General features: G+C 32.6%; 1 protein-coding gene across 1 annotated transcript in view; it reads left to right on the top strand.

Moving 5' to 3' along the window:
• The window catches only part of Cubn (cubilin), a 280,054-nt gene that overhangs the window by 15,441 nt on the left and 249,916 nt on the right, over window positions 1-14,697 (top strand). Inside the window, exons 9-14 of the mRNA XM_026408130.2 lie at window positions 31-162; window positions 1,092-1,187; window positions 4,518-4,636; window positions 5,051-5,237; window positions 6,295-6,407; window positions 8,614-8,848. Coding sequence (XP_026263915.2) covers window positions 31-162; window positions 1,092-1,187; window positions 4,518-4,636; window positions 5,051-5,237; window positions 6,295-6,407; window positions 8,614-8,848 — 882 coding nt within the window. The remainder of the gene's footprint in view (window positions 1-30; window positions 163-1,091; window positions 1,188-4,517; window positions 4,637-5,050; window positions 5,238-6,294; window positions 6,408-8,613; window positions 8,849-14,697) is intronic.

Here is a 14,697-nt window from a genome sequence, read left to right as displayed (position 1 = left end):
CTAACCTTTCACATCTTCTTGTTTTTCTAGGCTGGCAAGGAAATGGATATGATTGTCAAGATATCAATGAATGTGAGATCAACAATGGTGGCTGTTCTTTGGTTCCACTTGTTGGGTGTGTGAATACACCGGGATCTTTCAAGTGTGAAAGCTGTCCACCAGGTACTGCATCAGATTTCCTGCTGTCATTGCTACCAACACATACATTTGAAAGCAGAATCTTATACAGTATTTTAAATATGATTTATATCCAACAACAGAAACTGAATAGTACAGAACATTTCATCTAACTTGGTGTTTTAGGACAAATTCGATAACTACAACTATAGAAAGATTTTTTTTAAAATTAATATCAATAGAAAACAGGAAGGAAGTCTTTAAAAGTGGTGAAATTGTCACTGAGATAACGCAGAATTTGATTTTTTTTGTGTGTAGATCTCAGATCTTCTGTATTATTCTCACATGTAATTTATTAATATAGTATACTAATGGGATGGTTTACATGTGAGGTTTGCTAAACCACAGGCATGGAATCCATGTTAGTTTTTTTTTTCCTGGAAAGAAGTTATTATTGCTACTCTTTCATCTGAACTAAATTAGTATCCAAGAAGTTCAGAGAGTTTTAAGGAATAAACTGAAATTTTGCAACTTCTAATAACATGAAACAACAATATTTCTAGGTTTACCAGTAGTTTCATTGATATATATATATATATATATATATATATATATATATGTGTGTGTGTATAATATATGTGTGTGTGAGTGTGTGTGTATGTGTGTGTATGGTGATAAAACTAACCAGTTTTATCATAGAATAAGTTTCAAGAAGAGGAAACTATATTTTATATATAAACTATATATCACATATATATATATATATAATTTTTTCATTAGAGTCAACTTAGAACATCATTTATAATTTGTCACTCTTTTTCTCAATTATAGTATTTTATTTTTGACACTTCATTTTTATATCTTTGATGCCAGAGGATTTCTACTTGGTGACTTAGGATATCTGATTCTAAGATTGGCATTCTTTCTCCCCTACCCTTAATATTATTTCTCACACCCTGCTCTGCTTTGATCAGGGTATGTAGGTGATGGAAGAGTGTGCACTCCCATAGACATCTGCTTGATCAATAATGGAGGCTGCCACCCAGATGCATCCTGCTCCTCAGCTCTAGGTAATGACTCATCTCTTTCTCTCTTTGTCATTGGGTATTTTACTATGACCCTCCAAATCAATTCAACATTTGAAAAAATAAGATCTTTTGTCCACAAAATTCTTATTTTGATTCTTGAGCATCAAATCCAAAATTAATCCACATAATAAAACCACATGCTTGGATTTTTTAAAAATATAATAAAGCTTTAATGATCTATTTTAATTTAGGAATTATTTCTCAAGGTAATTAAGCCACCTAATTAATTCATGACTATATTTCAGCAAGCAGGAAAGAGGAATGGAGGAAGAATGAAATTCCACTTCCCTTTAAAGGACTCTTTCATTTCTCTGTCATTAGCTAGAATTGAGCCGTATGGCTGACCATGGCTGCAAAGAAAGTCTGGGAAATATCTTTGTTTCAGGCCTTGTGAATCAGCTTAAATAAGGGGAAAATGGATCTAGTATGATCCAGTGTCTCTAGTGTTGCATAAAAGAAGATTCACCTGCTATAACAATATCTCTGAGAGATATTGTATTATTGTATATAATCACAAATAGTACATAAAATATGTTTACTGTATGAAAATATATATATTTACTTTACCTGTAACAATAATAGATATTACCATTTTTCATCTTGGTCAATTTTATAAACAAAATTAGTTTTTATCAAGGTCTTTTTATTCTTAATATTAATAATTTTCATATTTTACTAGCCCCTTTTCTAGTTTGTTCATATCTTTTTCTCATTTGCTTTCTTATTGATTTGTAAAATTTCATTATGTACTAGGTTCATGATCTCATTATCTGTCTTATGTTTTACAAGTTTTTTTTTAGCATGTTGTTCTCTTAATTTTGTGGTGGTATTTTCTATATAAGAAGTTTAAAATTTTTGTATAGTTTTAAAAATAAACCTTTTATTATTTCTCTTGTTGGTTTCATATTTAGGAAGACCTATCTTACCAAGACTTTAAAAATAGGTACATGTTCTTTTATACTTTGATTTTTTTTTGCATTAAGATCTTTGATCTTTTTAGAACTTGTATATTTATGATATTAAATAGAAATTGACCTTGATATTTTTGTCCAAATGCATAGAACTATTTATTGAATAATATGCTATATTTCTTGCTATTTCAAAATATTACTTTTATTTTTTAATTAACTTGTCATACGTGTACATAATATAAGAATATATGTGTGTGTGTGTATTGGTATATATATGTATATGTATACACATATACTTGCAACTAAATGCTCTTTAGATGGCAAACAGCATGCTGATGTGTTTAGAAGCATAATTTGTTGACTTGTATTTCTCCCTGGCTTTACCGTATTCTAATTGTGTTCCCTTCATCAGGACATTTAATCTCTGTGTGCTTTAGTTCTTCTGTGAAATGGGATAATCACAGTACCTATCTTGCAGGGCTCTTCGAAGGATTAAATGAGTCTATACATATCATGTGCTTAAAACAGATACAAATGTATCTCCTTTTTCATATAGAAGACAGTCATATAGTGAATGACCCCAAGAGGCACTTTACATATTTTTGATTTTTTTTTCCAGTACTGGGGATTGAATCCAGGAGCGCTCTATTACTGAGCTGTATTCCTAGAAGTTCTTATTTATTTTTTAACGTTTTTGAGACAGGCTTTTGCTAAGTTGCTAAGGCTAGCCTTGAACTTGTGATCCTCATGCCTCAGCTTCCCAAAGAGCTGGAATTACAGGCAAGTGTCACCACACCCAATTAAATTGATTTTCTTCACTGCAGCCCGTAGGTTTATCCCAGGAACCTTAAAACATGTCCAGGCAAAGCTGCAGCAGCATTGGAGTTACTTACTACATTTCCCTTCTGTAAATATTTTTTTTAAAAAATAATTAACTATGAAGAATACATCCCTCGGCAATTATTTTTAAAAAGATAAATGTTTTATTATTAAAACAATCTTGCAAATAATATAAGGTGAGACTGAAACACATTTATATCATCAACTATTCTGTTATAAATCTGTTATATTGCAGAATTTATTCTATTTGTTTCTTTAATTCTTCAGCAAGGTTTTCTATTTGTCTCAATAGTATTTGCTAAGGGAGGAATATGTTTAAGTTAATTGCCATATTGATTTCCATGTATTATTTCAACCATTTTACAACAATGGAAAGAACATGTGTTTTCTTCAATGAGATATGACTTTTTGCTGTTAAATAAGAAATCTGAAAATCTCTGGGCATGAAATTTAGTAAAATTTTCTAAAATACTAGGATAAGTATTATTTAAAAAAAAGTGGTAGCAGGAAGATCCTATGATACTCTCACACTGTCTTTAGCTATTATCCCGTATACATCATAATTAACAGTGAATATTGATTCATATTAAAATAGATTTAATCATTCCAAGTCCTTCTGACTAAGTTTAATCCCCAGACCATTGAGTTTGTCATTGTTTTTGTTTTGTAACACGGAAATGAAGAACTCATTAAGAAGTGTGGGAGAGGGCTGGGGCTGGGACTCAGTGGCAGAGCGCTCGTCTGGAATGTGTGGGGCGCTGGGTTCCATCTTCAGCACCACATAAAAATAAATGGAGGTGTTGTGTCCATCTAAAACTGAAAAAATATTAAATTAGAGGGAAAAAATAAGTGTAGCAGAAGTTTTTGATGATTTCCCACTTACCTATGTTATTGTATTAACCTTCAATCTGCAGTTTCACTGCAAAATTTCTTTAAAGCCTCAAATTAATTTAGTGATGAATTGCCTGGGTAAAACTGGCAGCATAAAATCTGAATGTCCACATAACTGGGAATATGTGAACCTCCCATTCTAATTCTACTTCTGTGCAATGTGCTGTAGGCACCTTCCGTGTACAGGTGCTCCTGGCTCCTCCATATTTGGGTTGTGTATCCTTGGTCAAGTCAACCTGTCTGTGCTCTGTTCTCATTTGTGAACTTGTAAATAAATACAGTAGCACCTGTTATAGGCTATTGGGAGGAGTATATTAGTGGTTTTAACAGAAATGATCAGAGGCATCTTACTGTCTTCTGATGACCCCTCCACCATGAGGAACCCCCATCTTCTCTTGCTTATCTCTCATCTGTACACAGAACAATCAGGTATGTGAAATGACAGTACTAGTGCTAATGCATATAGAGCATTGGAAACATTTAATGATTTTTTAAAATTTTAATTCAAAAAACAGAAAAATAAAGATTATAATATTTTCTTCTTTGTCCATAGGAATATATAAACTTGACATTGGTGGATTCTTATCTAGACATCAGGATCTGAGTTTATCATTGCACTTTAATCGGGGAGGATGCCTATATTTACACTTACATTTTTATTTCTGAACAGGTTCATTACCTCTTTGCACCTGTCTCCCAGGATATACTGGAAATGGTTATGGACCAAACGGATGTGTGCAACTCAGTAATATTTGCCTAAGTCACCCTTGCTTACATGGACAATGCATAGTGAGTCCTTTGTTTTTTGTGGGGAAATAGAGTGATTGAAAATAATTTTAGTTTCACTTCTAGAAAATAAATTTTTATATTAGTTTCAAGACAATGATTGAAGATTAAGATAAGGAACTTGGAATAACACTTGGATAAAAGGTAGGTAGTAGCTTTAGTTCCCAGGAAAAACAGTTTATTTTTTATTACAGTGACTTACAAAGCCTACAGTTGGTCCAGATAAATATGAGTACTTAGCAATTGTCATTTAAACTAACTAATTACAAGTTGGGCTACTGGAAAAATACTTAATATGGTTCAAGACCTGTTGAGTATATTTAGTAGTGTCACTTTTCTTTGTTATTTTGGTTGATTTCATTTTGTGGTATATCCATTTGTTTTATGGTATTGTGCTTTTTTTTTCTGACTCCTTAGGACACAGTATCTAGTTATTTTTGTCGGTGTGACCCGGGTTGGGCTGGTGTCAACTGCACAGAAAACATCAATGAGTGTTCCAGTAACCCCTGTCAGAATGGGGGAACTTGTATTGATGGCATTAATGCTTTTAGTTGTGAATGCACAAGTTCCTGGACTGGATCTCACTGTCAGATTCCCCAGCAAGGTATGGTCACCACTTCTTATACCACACGTACTCCCAGCTTAGAAGTATCACAAGTCCTTCTGAAGATTCTCTGAATGAACAAATGTTCTTCTCCAGTTGCTCAGAACTAACTCTTTCTATGTAGGAGTGACATAGAATTTATGAGGCAAATATTTATGTATCCCAATTTAAATCATAAGAATTTTTCTTCAAAAGTATTAAATTAGTATTTACCATTTTGTTTTGCCCTTTCTGAATCAAAAAAAATATAAGCTAAGGCATTTTAGTTTTCTAAGGGAATATTTTTCATGTAGCAGTCATCAGATTTCCTTAAAATACTACATGTAATCACATCCCCTTCCTGCGCTGGAATATGCACTGGTTTCTCATTGCCGTTAAGTAGAAATTGGGGATGTTTTCCAATTATCTTCTAAAACCAGCCTTCACCCTGTCCATCTAAACTTATTTTTCACTACTTCCTTAGAAATACTTTTGTTTAAACCAGACATCACTCTGGCTTCCTGACCATGTGCTATTTGAGTATTTCCATTTCTTTTTTTTTTATTTGTGATGTTTCTTTTCACAAGCCTCCTCGAATTTCTTCCATAATAATTCCTTCATAAAGTCTCTTCTGACTGCTCCATCCCTCACTTATTACTCCTAATTCTGGATCGACACATTGATGAGATGTTACCATGTGTTTAGCACCCTGGTGATCCCAGTTGAGAAATATAGGAGCATAAAACATTGTCTCCACTTGTTTCTGCTTACCTTCTAGTTGAGGATACACAACTAACCCAAATGGCAGAAAACATACCAGAACTAAAGCTATGAACTAAATGTGTGAGGTTAAGTCAAGTTTCATAGAGGTAAACTAGTCAAGGTTCTCCAAGGTTCATGGAGAAGGTTCGTGGAGAAGTGATGGTATATTTAAATTAGACTTTGAATAAAAGATGGAGTTTGGGAGTCAACAGAAGAGGGGACAGAGAAAAGGGAATGGAACAACAGGCCAGAGTTACCTAGACTCTTCCTTTTGAGAGTCTCTAAAAAGCACAGTTCTTCATCTTCTCCTTTGTAGTTTGTGGAGGATCGCTCTCAGAGATGAATGGAACCATCAGCTACAAGAGCCCCAGTGATGGCTATGTTCATGATGTTAACTGCTTCTGGGTTATCCGAACTGAAGAGGGAAAGGTAAATACAATTTCATTTGCATATTAGAATATACACAATAATATTTGAATATATATTGCATAAAATATACATAATGATAATTCAAATGTCATATATTGAGTTTTTACTCAATGCCAGGCTTTGTGCTAGATATTTCCCAACCTTTCTCTCATCATACACTAACTCTTTGAAATAAGTAATAACATCCTCATTTTGTAGATGAAATGACAAAAAGTAAGGGAAGCAATGTGAAGTTCTCCCACCCCCAACACTGCTTAGCTTGTAATTGGGAATGGTTGAATTTCAAAGTCAAGTTTGTCTGGTTCCAAAATCCATGCTTTAGGAATGAATGGTTCTCCACATTGGATGACTAACTGCAAGCTAGTAGTTAATTTATAAAGTCTAGTTGTTACGGAGACAATACTGTTTGAAGATGACCACTCGTATTAGTATATTGATTATTATGCAATATCCATCACAAGCCATTAAGATGACCTATTTTTTAAATAAAATGTCTCTGTGCCAAGTACTATGCTATTCACATACATCACAGCATTTTTAACTTCCAGAACCCTAAAGATAGGAATTACTAGCTTCATTTTACATATGTGGAAATGCAGCCTTGGGCAGTTGAGAAATTCAACCAGGACCATGTGGTTTGTAAGTGGCTTGTGGTGACTCAACCTCAGGCCATTGGGTCTCCAAAGCTTGTAACCCTAAGAAGCTGTGTGAATACTTTACTCTTAAAATAAAGATCTAAGCCCAAGTTTTTTTTTGTGCTATTATATCCAACATTAATTACTTAATTATTTATTTCTCAATCAACTCTTGGACTCATTAAAGGAAAGTGATATATCTGCATAGATAAGATTTTCCCTTGAAATTCTGTTTACATTTTCTAGCAGACTAGTATCATAGAGGACATTGTACAGGGGTCAGAAATGTTATTTTCCCTTGCGGAGGGAGGTTTCTTTAGGGTCTGGTAACTCCACAATAGAATAAATTCCAAAACAAATTCTCAGTGAGTATGTTATGTGAATTTCCTTCCTTCCATTTAGTTTTCATTAATTCTATTTCCTGACATTGAAAAGACTTTTTTTTCAAGGAGAAGTTCTTATGTGAAAAATTTTAAATATGTTTATTACCAATTTGTAAGAAAAATCATCCTGGTCTTTTCCTGATTGTTGTGGTTTTATATTTTTTCTTTTACAATAATGTATCTAATTATAGCAGAAAATATTTACAAATCAGAATAATTCAATAAATTAACATTTATTTATCATTTAAATTGTCTCACTGCATGAAATGATGTAATGATGGATAATATCTTAAAAATACCCTTACATAGAATTTCAAAAATCTCCTGAAATTCTTATTTACTAGCTGAACACTTTGATTTTAAGCTCTGATGAAAACTAAGCAGTCTTTTTTGGTTACTTATTTTAAATGAGGTTGTCCATACAAAATCTTCTGTTTTATTCTTTATATTACTATATTTGAAGTCTGTGCATTCTAACAGTTTACTTCAGAGATACATTTTCATGTTATTCTTTTCTACTTGCATACTCAGTGCTTTTCCTATTACCTTATTTCCATTCTTTATTGTTGGCATTGCTCATCCTTTAGTGATATCCAACCCCTGAGGACTCACAGACTATGCACATCTGCCCTGTGCCTATTCAGCCTATGCCTAAGTACATCAGTCTGGGCTATGTGTCTGAGACTCCCACGGTCTCTTCATCCTTGATGGGGAAGGAAGAATGTATGTGTAGGTCATTCAGAGGGTCACAATATACATTCTTAAGCATAGCAATATTAGTTAAACATAACTCACAGATTTTTCAAATAGACAGTTCATTACACTGATTTAGCAACCCTGTCAGACATACATTCAAAGTGATTTTATTTGATGTATTTGCCAGTTTAATGAAATCTAAGTGAATCTATTTTTTAATTGATACATAGCATTATACATATTTATGGAGTACTGTATGATAATTTGATATTTGTATACAATGTGCAATGATCAAATCAAGGAGACTAGCATTCCTCAAAGATCTTTTTATATATCTTGATATTAATTGAAGTTCGGTCTTAGCAATTCTTAACACAAGTCATTTAATTTGTAGAATTGCTCTATACATATTGAGGCATAATTAAGAAATGGGAGATGAATTCTAAAATAATGGACATGAAAATAATATATTATGGTTTTTCTATTTTTTAGGTCCTGCGTATCACTTTGATTTTTTTCCAACTAGAATCGGTGAATGATTGCCCACATGAGTTTCTTCAGATTCATGATGGAGATTCCTCTGCAGCCTTTCCACTTGGAAGATTCTGTGGCTCCAGACCCCCTCAGGAAATCCTCAGCAGTGACAATGCTCTCTATTTTCATCTCTATGCTGACCATTTGAGTAATGGAAGAGGATTTACAGCAAGATGGGAAACACAGGAACCAGGTATGTGTAAACATGGAGAAAAGCAAAGACAAATTTTGAAGTTATTAAATTTTCTTGATCCAGTCCAAACTTTCGGGTACATAACAAGTTTGGGGATCCAGAGATACAGTTTACGTTAATTATTTAAAAATCCAATTTTAAATGAACTGGATTTAATTTTGCATTCAAAGATAACAAATTAGGATATATTAAAAGAATTAATAAAACATGAATCTTAATGATTCCCTCATGAAATTACTGAGCAGCATCTTTATAAACTCTAGCAGTATATTTACCCCAGAGATGTCATTGAGGACTTTGTCCCCTCCTTCATCTAGTATTCCTTATCTTAATGTCCATTTGATAACTTGTTCTTTTCTTCTTGCTGTTATTTTGCTTTTATACTCAATTTAAAAACCTGTAACTATGAAAAATTTAAACATGTCAAAATAAGAAAGCCCAGGATACTGACTCCCTGTTCATTTATCAGTAACTCTGTTGGTCTCTTTCTGACTTTTTAATTTTTCATATTGGTGCATTTAGCAATTCTGGTGTCACCTTGGTTTAATTATTGTAGTTTAAAGTTTGATAGGTCAAATCCTCTGTGTTCTTTTTAAGCATAGTAGATCCTTTGCATATCCATATATACTTTTGAATCAGTTTATTTATTTCCCCCAGTGATCTGCTGTAATTTTGTTGGTATTTCATTAGCTGTATAATTAATTTAGGAATAAATGATCTCTTAAAATTGAGCCTGCCTATCTTTTAACATAGACTATCTCTATTCAGCTCTCCTGAAATTTATCCTGGCAATGTTTTATAGATTTCAGTCTTTTAGTATTCTATATATTTTGTTAGATTTATTTATAATATTTGATATTTTGTGTTACGCAAAATATTAATTTTCTAACATTTAATTTTCTACCTGTTGCTCACATAGAAATATGACATATTTTTAAAATAATGGATTTTTATTCTAGCCACATTGTGAAATTCATTAATCAATTCTTATTTTTTTTATAGATTCCTTTGTTTTTTTCATATGCATTTATTCTGTGAATGAAGTGAATGAAGGATTTTTTCTTTTTCATTTCAATATTTCTATTATTTCTTTTCCTTGATGTTGCCCCAGCTAAGACTGCCAATAAAAAGCTAAATAAAAGTGGTTGAAGAGACACCCCCCTTTTTTTTCCAGCTGCATAGGGGAAATGTTCAATATTCCATCATTGAATGTAATGTTAGACATAAGTTTTATCAGAGTAAGGGTATTCTCTTCTGTTTCAATTACATTGCTATATAACAAATTACAAATTTAGGGTTGTAGAACATTAATCATCTTATTTTGTTTCTGATTTTATGGATCAGGAATTTGGAAAGGGCCCAACATGATAATTACCACTTGAAATCTGTTAAGCAATTACAATCAGATGTTAGCAGGGACTGTAGTCATCTGAGGGCTCAACATTCAAGATGTCTCACTTGGGCTGGGCATAGCTCAGTGTACACTTCCTGCTTAGCAGACATGAGGCCTTGGGTTCAAGCTGAAGAAAGAAAGAAAGAGAAAGAAAGAAAGAAAGAAAGAAAGAAAGAAAGAAAGAAAGAAAGAAAGAAAGAAAGAAAGAAAGAAAGAAAGAAAGAAAGAAAACAAGAACCCTCACTTATATAGTTAACTATACTGGCTCTTTTGGAAGACAGCTCAGTCAAGCTATTGCCTAATGTTGTTCCTCTAACCAGATAGTCTTAGAGTAGCTCTTCTTTCATGGCAATTTACTTCTCTTCGAGCAAGTGTTACAACAAATCCAGATGGGTGCTATTGGGTTTTCTTTTCTTTCTTTCTTTCCCTTGCTTTCTTTCTTTCCCTTTCTTTCTTTCTTTCTTTCTTTCTTTCTTTCTTTCTTTCTTTCTTTCTTTCTTTCTTTCTTTCTTTTTTCTTTCTTTCTTTCTCTTTCTTTCTTTCTTTTCTTTTCTTTTCTTTTCTTTCTTTCTTTCTTTCTTTCTTTCTTTCTTTGTTGGCCCATCCTTGAAATAGCATTGTGTTATTTCTGCCATAGTTAATTGGTTGAATTACAAGCCAATTCAAATTCAAGAGGAGGAGATACAGATCCCACTTTTCAATGGGAGAAGTATCAGAATTAATAAACATTTTAAAACTATCACATCTTTTATTCTTACCTTTCCAAGAGTTTCTCTAAAATCACAAATGGATTTTGGATGATATAAAATAGGTTTTCTGAATCTATTGAAATGATCACATGATCCTCTTGAGATGGTATATTCTATAAGTGTGGCGAATTACATTGTGGATTTTGAAGAATGCAATGTTGATTCAGTGTTCAAAATCCACAATGTAATTCACCACACTTATGAAAAAGAGTTTTTTGTTTGTTTTTTGGAACTGGGGACTGAACCCAGGGCATTACCTCTTTAGCCCTTTTTATTCCTTATTTTGAGACAGGGTCTCACTAAGTTGCTTAGAGCCTTGCTAAGTTGCTAAAGCTAGCCTTGAACTTTCAATCCTCCTGCATCAGCTTTATGAGTTCCTGAAATTATAGGTATGCACTACCATACCCAGAAAGTTATTCTTTTAATATATGACCTGATATGATATGCAAATATATTCTTTTTCAAAATTTTATACCTATATTTGAGAGAGATTGCCTAATAATTTTCCTTTCTTGTAATTTCCTTGTCAAGTTGTAATAGTGACAATTTAAAATCAAATGTGTTCTTAATTTTTATATTCTCTGAAGGTATTTGTGTAATTTTGACAATATTCCCTCCTTAAGTGCTTACCATGAAGTTAGTTAAGACAGAAGTCTTGTGTGTGAGAAGTTTTAAATTGTGAGTTAAATTTAGTTTATATATACGTATATGTCTGTGCATACTTTTTTTTTTCAGTTTTGGTAATTTTTTTCCCCTCAAACTCACTCATTTCATCTACTCTTTCATAATATTTTCACACTATCTTTTAGTGTTTATAGGGTCTATTTTGATGTCCTCTCTATTCATTCCTGATATTGATAATTTATGCTATCTTTTTTTCCTTCATCAGTCTTACTAGGATTGATTTCACTCATCTTTTCAAAGTACTAACTGTTAGCTTTGTCAATGTTTTCTGTTGAATTTTATTTCATTGAGTTTTATTCTTGGTTTTATAATTTTCTTCCCTTAATTTTTTGGGGGGGACCTTAACTTACTGTTACCTTTATTTTTAGCATGTAAATTTGTTTATTCACAGATTTTAATTATTCCATTATAGTTTTACATAATATTGGCATTCATTTTTACATAATCATACATGCATGGAATACAATTTGTTCTATTTTAATCCCTATGACTTCCTCTTTCCCTCCCTTCCTCCCTCCTCATGTTCCCCTTCCTCTACTCTACTGGTCTTTCTTCTATTTGTTTTTTCTTTAGCTGATACTTTATAGATATACATGAAGGTGAAATTTACTGTGATATATTCATATATGGACATAGCATAATTTGGCCAATTTCATTCTGCAGTTCCTTCCTCTTCCTATCTCTCTTCCATCCCCCTCTATTCTTTTCCTCTACTCCATTGATCTCCCTTCTGTTTTGTTGGCATTTTACCCACCTTCTTTTATTTTCCTTTTATGTGCTAAATGACATATAAACCAGACTCAGACTTAAGTTCACTTAGCATGGTGTTTTTCCAGTTCTGTTGATTTATCAGCAAATGCCATAATTTTATTGTTCTTTATGGCTGAGCAGCACTCCATTTTGTATATGTACCACATTTTCTTTATCCCTCCTCTGTGGATGGGCTCCTGAACTGGTTCTATAACTTGGCTCTTGTAAAATTGTACTGCTATAAATATGGATGCGCTTGTATCACCATAGTATGCTGTGTTTAGGATAAATACCAAGGAGTGGGACTGCTGGGTCCTATTATCGTTCCATTCCTAGTCTTTTGAGGAGTTTCCATATTGCTTTCCAAAATGATTGTACTAAATTTCAAGCCCAACAACAATGTATTTATTATTATTTTTGTTCTTGATGACTGCTATTCTAACTGGAGTGAGATGGCATTGCAGTAGTTTTGATTGCATTTCCCTGATTGCTAGGGATGTTGAACACCTTTTTTTTTTCATATATTTACTGGCTATTTGGTTTTCTTCTTCTGAGAAGTGTCTGTTTAGTTCTTTTCTCCAATTATTGATTTTGTTATCTTTTTGATAATAAGTTTTTTTGAGTTCTTTATATATTCTGGATATTAATCCCTTGTTGGAGGAGCAGCTGGAAAGATCTTTCATTCTGTAGTTTCTCTTCCTGTTCTTAATTATTTCCTTTGTGTGCGTAAGCTCTCTGATTTGATGTCCATCTCAATTTACTGATTCTTGGTTTTATTTCTTGAGCTTTATGGTTCTTGTTAAGGAAGTCAGTGCTTGTTTGCAGGAGTGTTGAGCCTCTGTATTCTTCTAGCAGTTGCAAAGTCTCTAATCTAATTCTTAGGTCTTTGATCCACTTTGAGTTTACTTTTGTACAGGGTGAAAGATAGGAATCTAGTTTCATTCTTCTACATATGGATATCCAGGGTTTTTTAAAACTGTTTGTTAAAAAGGCTATCTTTTCCCCATAAGTTTTAAGAAGGCTATCTTTACTCCGTACATTTTTGGCACCTTTGTCAAGTATCAGATGACTTTATATTTGTGGATTTGTCTCTGAATTCTATTCTGTTCTATTGGTCTTCACGTCTGTTTTCATGGCAATACCATGCTGTTTAGTATATAGCTCTATGGTATAATTTGAGATCAGGTATTGTGATGCCTCCTGTATTTCTCTTCTTGCTGAGGATTGCTTTGGCTATTCTATATCTTCTTCTTCCAAATGAATTCTAGAACTGTTTTTTTTCTAGTTCTGTGAAGAATGTCATTGGCATTTTGGTGGGGATTGCACTGAATCTGTATGCACTTTTGGTGATATGACCATTTTGACAATATTAATTCTGCCAATTCAAGAACGTGGGAAGTCTTTTCATCTTTTAAGATATTTTTCAATTTATCTCTTCAGTATTCTACAGTTTTCATTAAAGTGGTCTTTCATCTCCTTGTTATTCCTAAGTATTTTTTTTAGGTTGTTGTGAATGGGATAGTACTTACTATTACCTTTTTTAATTTTTCCCAGCTTCTTTACTTAGAAGCATTGATGTAATTTCAACCTTTAAAACATTTATTATATGCACTAGAGCTATGCCTTTTCTCTGAGAATTGTTTTTTTTTTCTGTATCTCATGTGTGTTTTCATTGGCATTCAGCTTAAAATATTTCCTCATTTTTATTTTGATTGCTCTGTGACTGTGGTTTTATTAAAAATGTGTTATTTAATGACCAATGCGGTCATTAATCTTTAAGTATATCATTTCAATCTTTTGAAATTTGTTGAGATTTGTTTAGATGGACTAATGTATTTTCTACTTTGGCATACTTCTCATATAGACAAGAAAGAATATGTATTCTGCAGTGGTGCAATATGGGTCATCTATATATGTCAACTTAGCCAAGTTGGTCAATAGGTTTGTTCAACTATTATATTTATTTAACGATTTGAAAGATGTTTTCTCTAGTCGTAAAAGAAGTATGGTAAAATCTCAAGCTATGATTATAGAGTTGTGTATCTTTCTGCTCTGACAATTTTTGCTCTGTGTATTCATTTTATTTTTTTCTTTCTCTCAATGTTTAAAATGCTTCTTTTAAAAAACAATTTATTTATTTATTTTTTCTAATTAGTTATACATGACAGGAGATGAAATGGAGCACAATTTTTCATGTCTCTGGTTGTACACAAAGTAGAGTCACATCATTCGTGTCTTCATACATGTACTTAGGATAATGATGTCCATCTCAT

Source organism: Urocitellus parryii, chromosome 9, assembly GCF_045843805.1.
Source record: "Urocitellus parryii isolate mUroPar1 chromosome 9, mUroPar1.hap1, whole genome shotgun sequence".
Classification (NCBI taxonomy): domain Eukaryota; kingdom Metazoa; phylum Chordata; class Mammalia; order Rodentia; family Sciuridae; genus Urocitellus; species Urocitellus parryii.
This window is presented reverse-complemented; position numbering and strand designations above follow the sequence as displayed.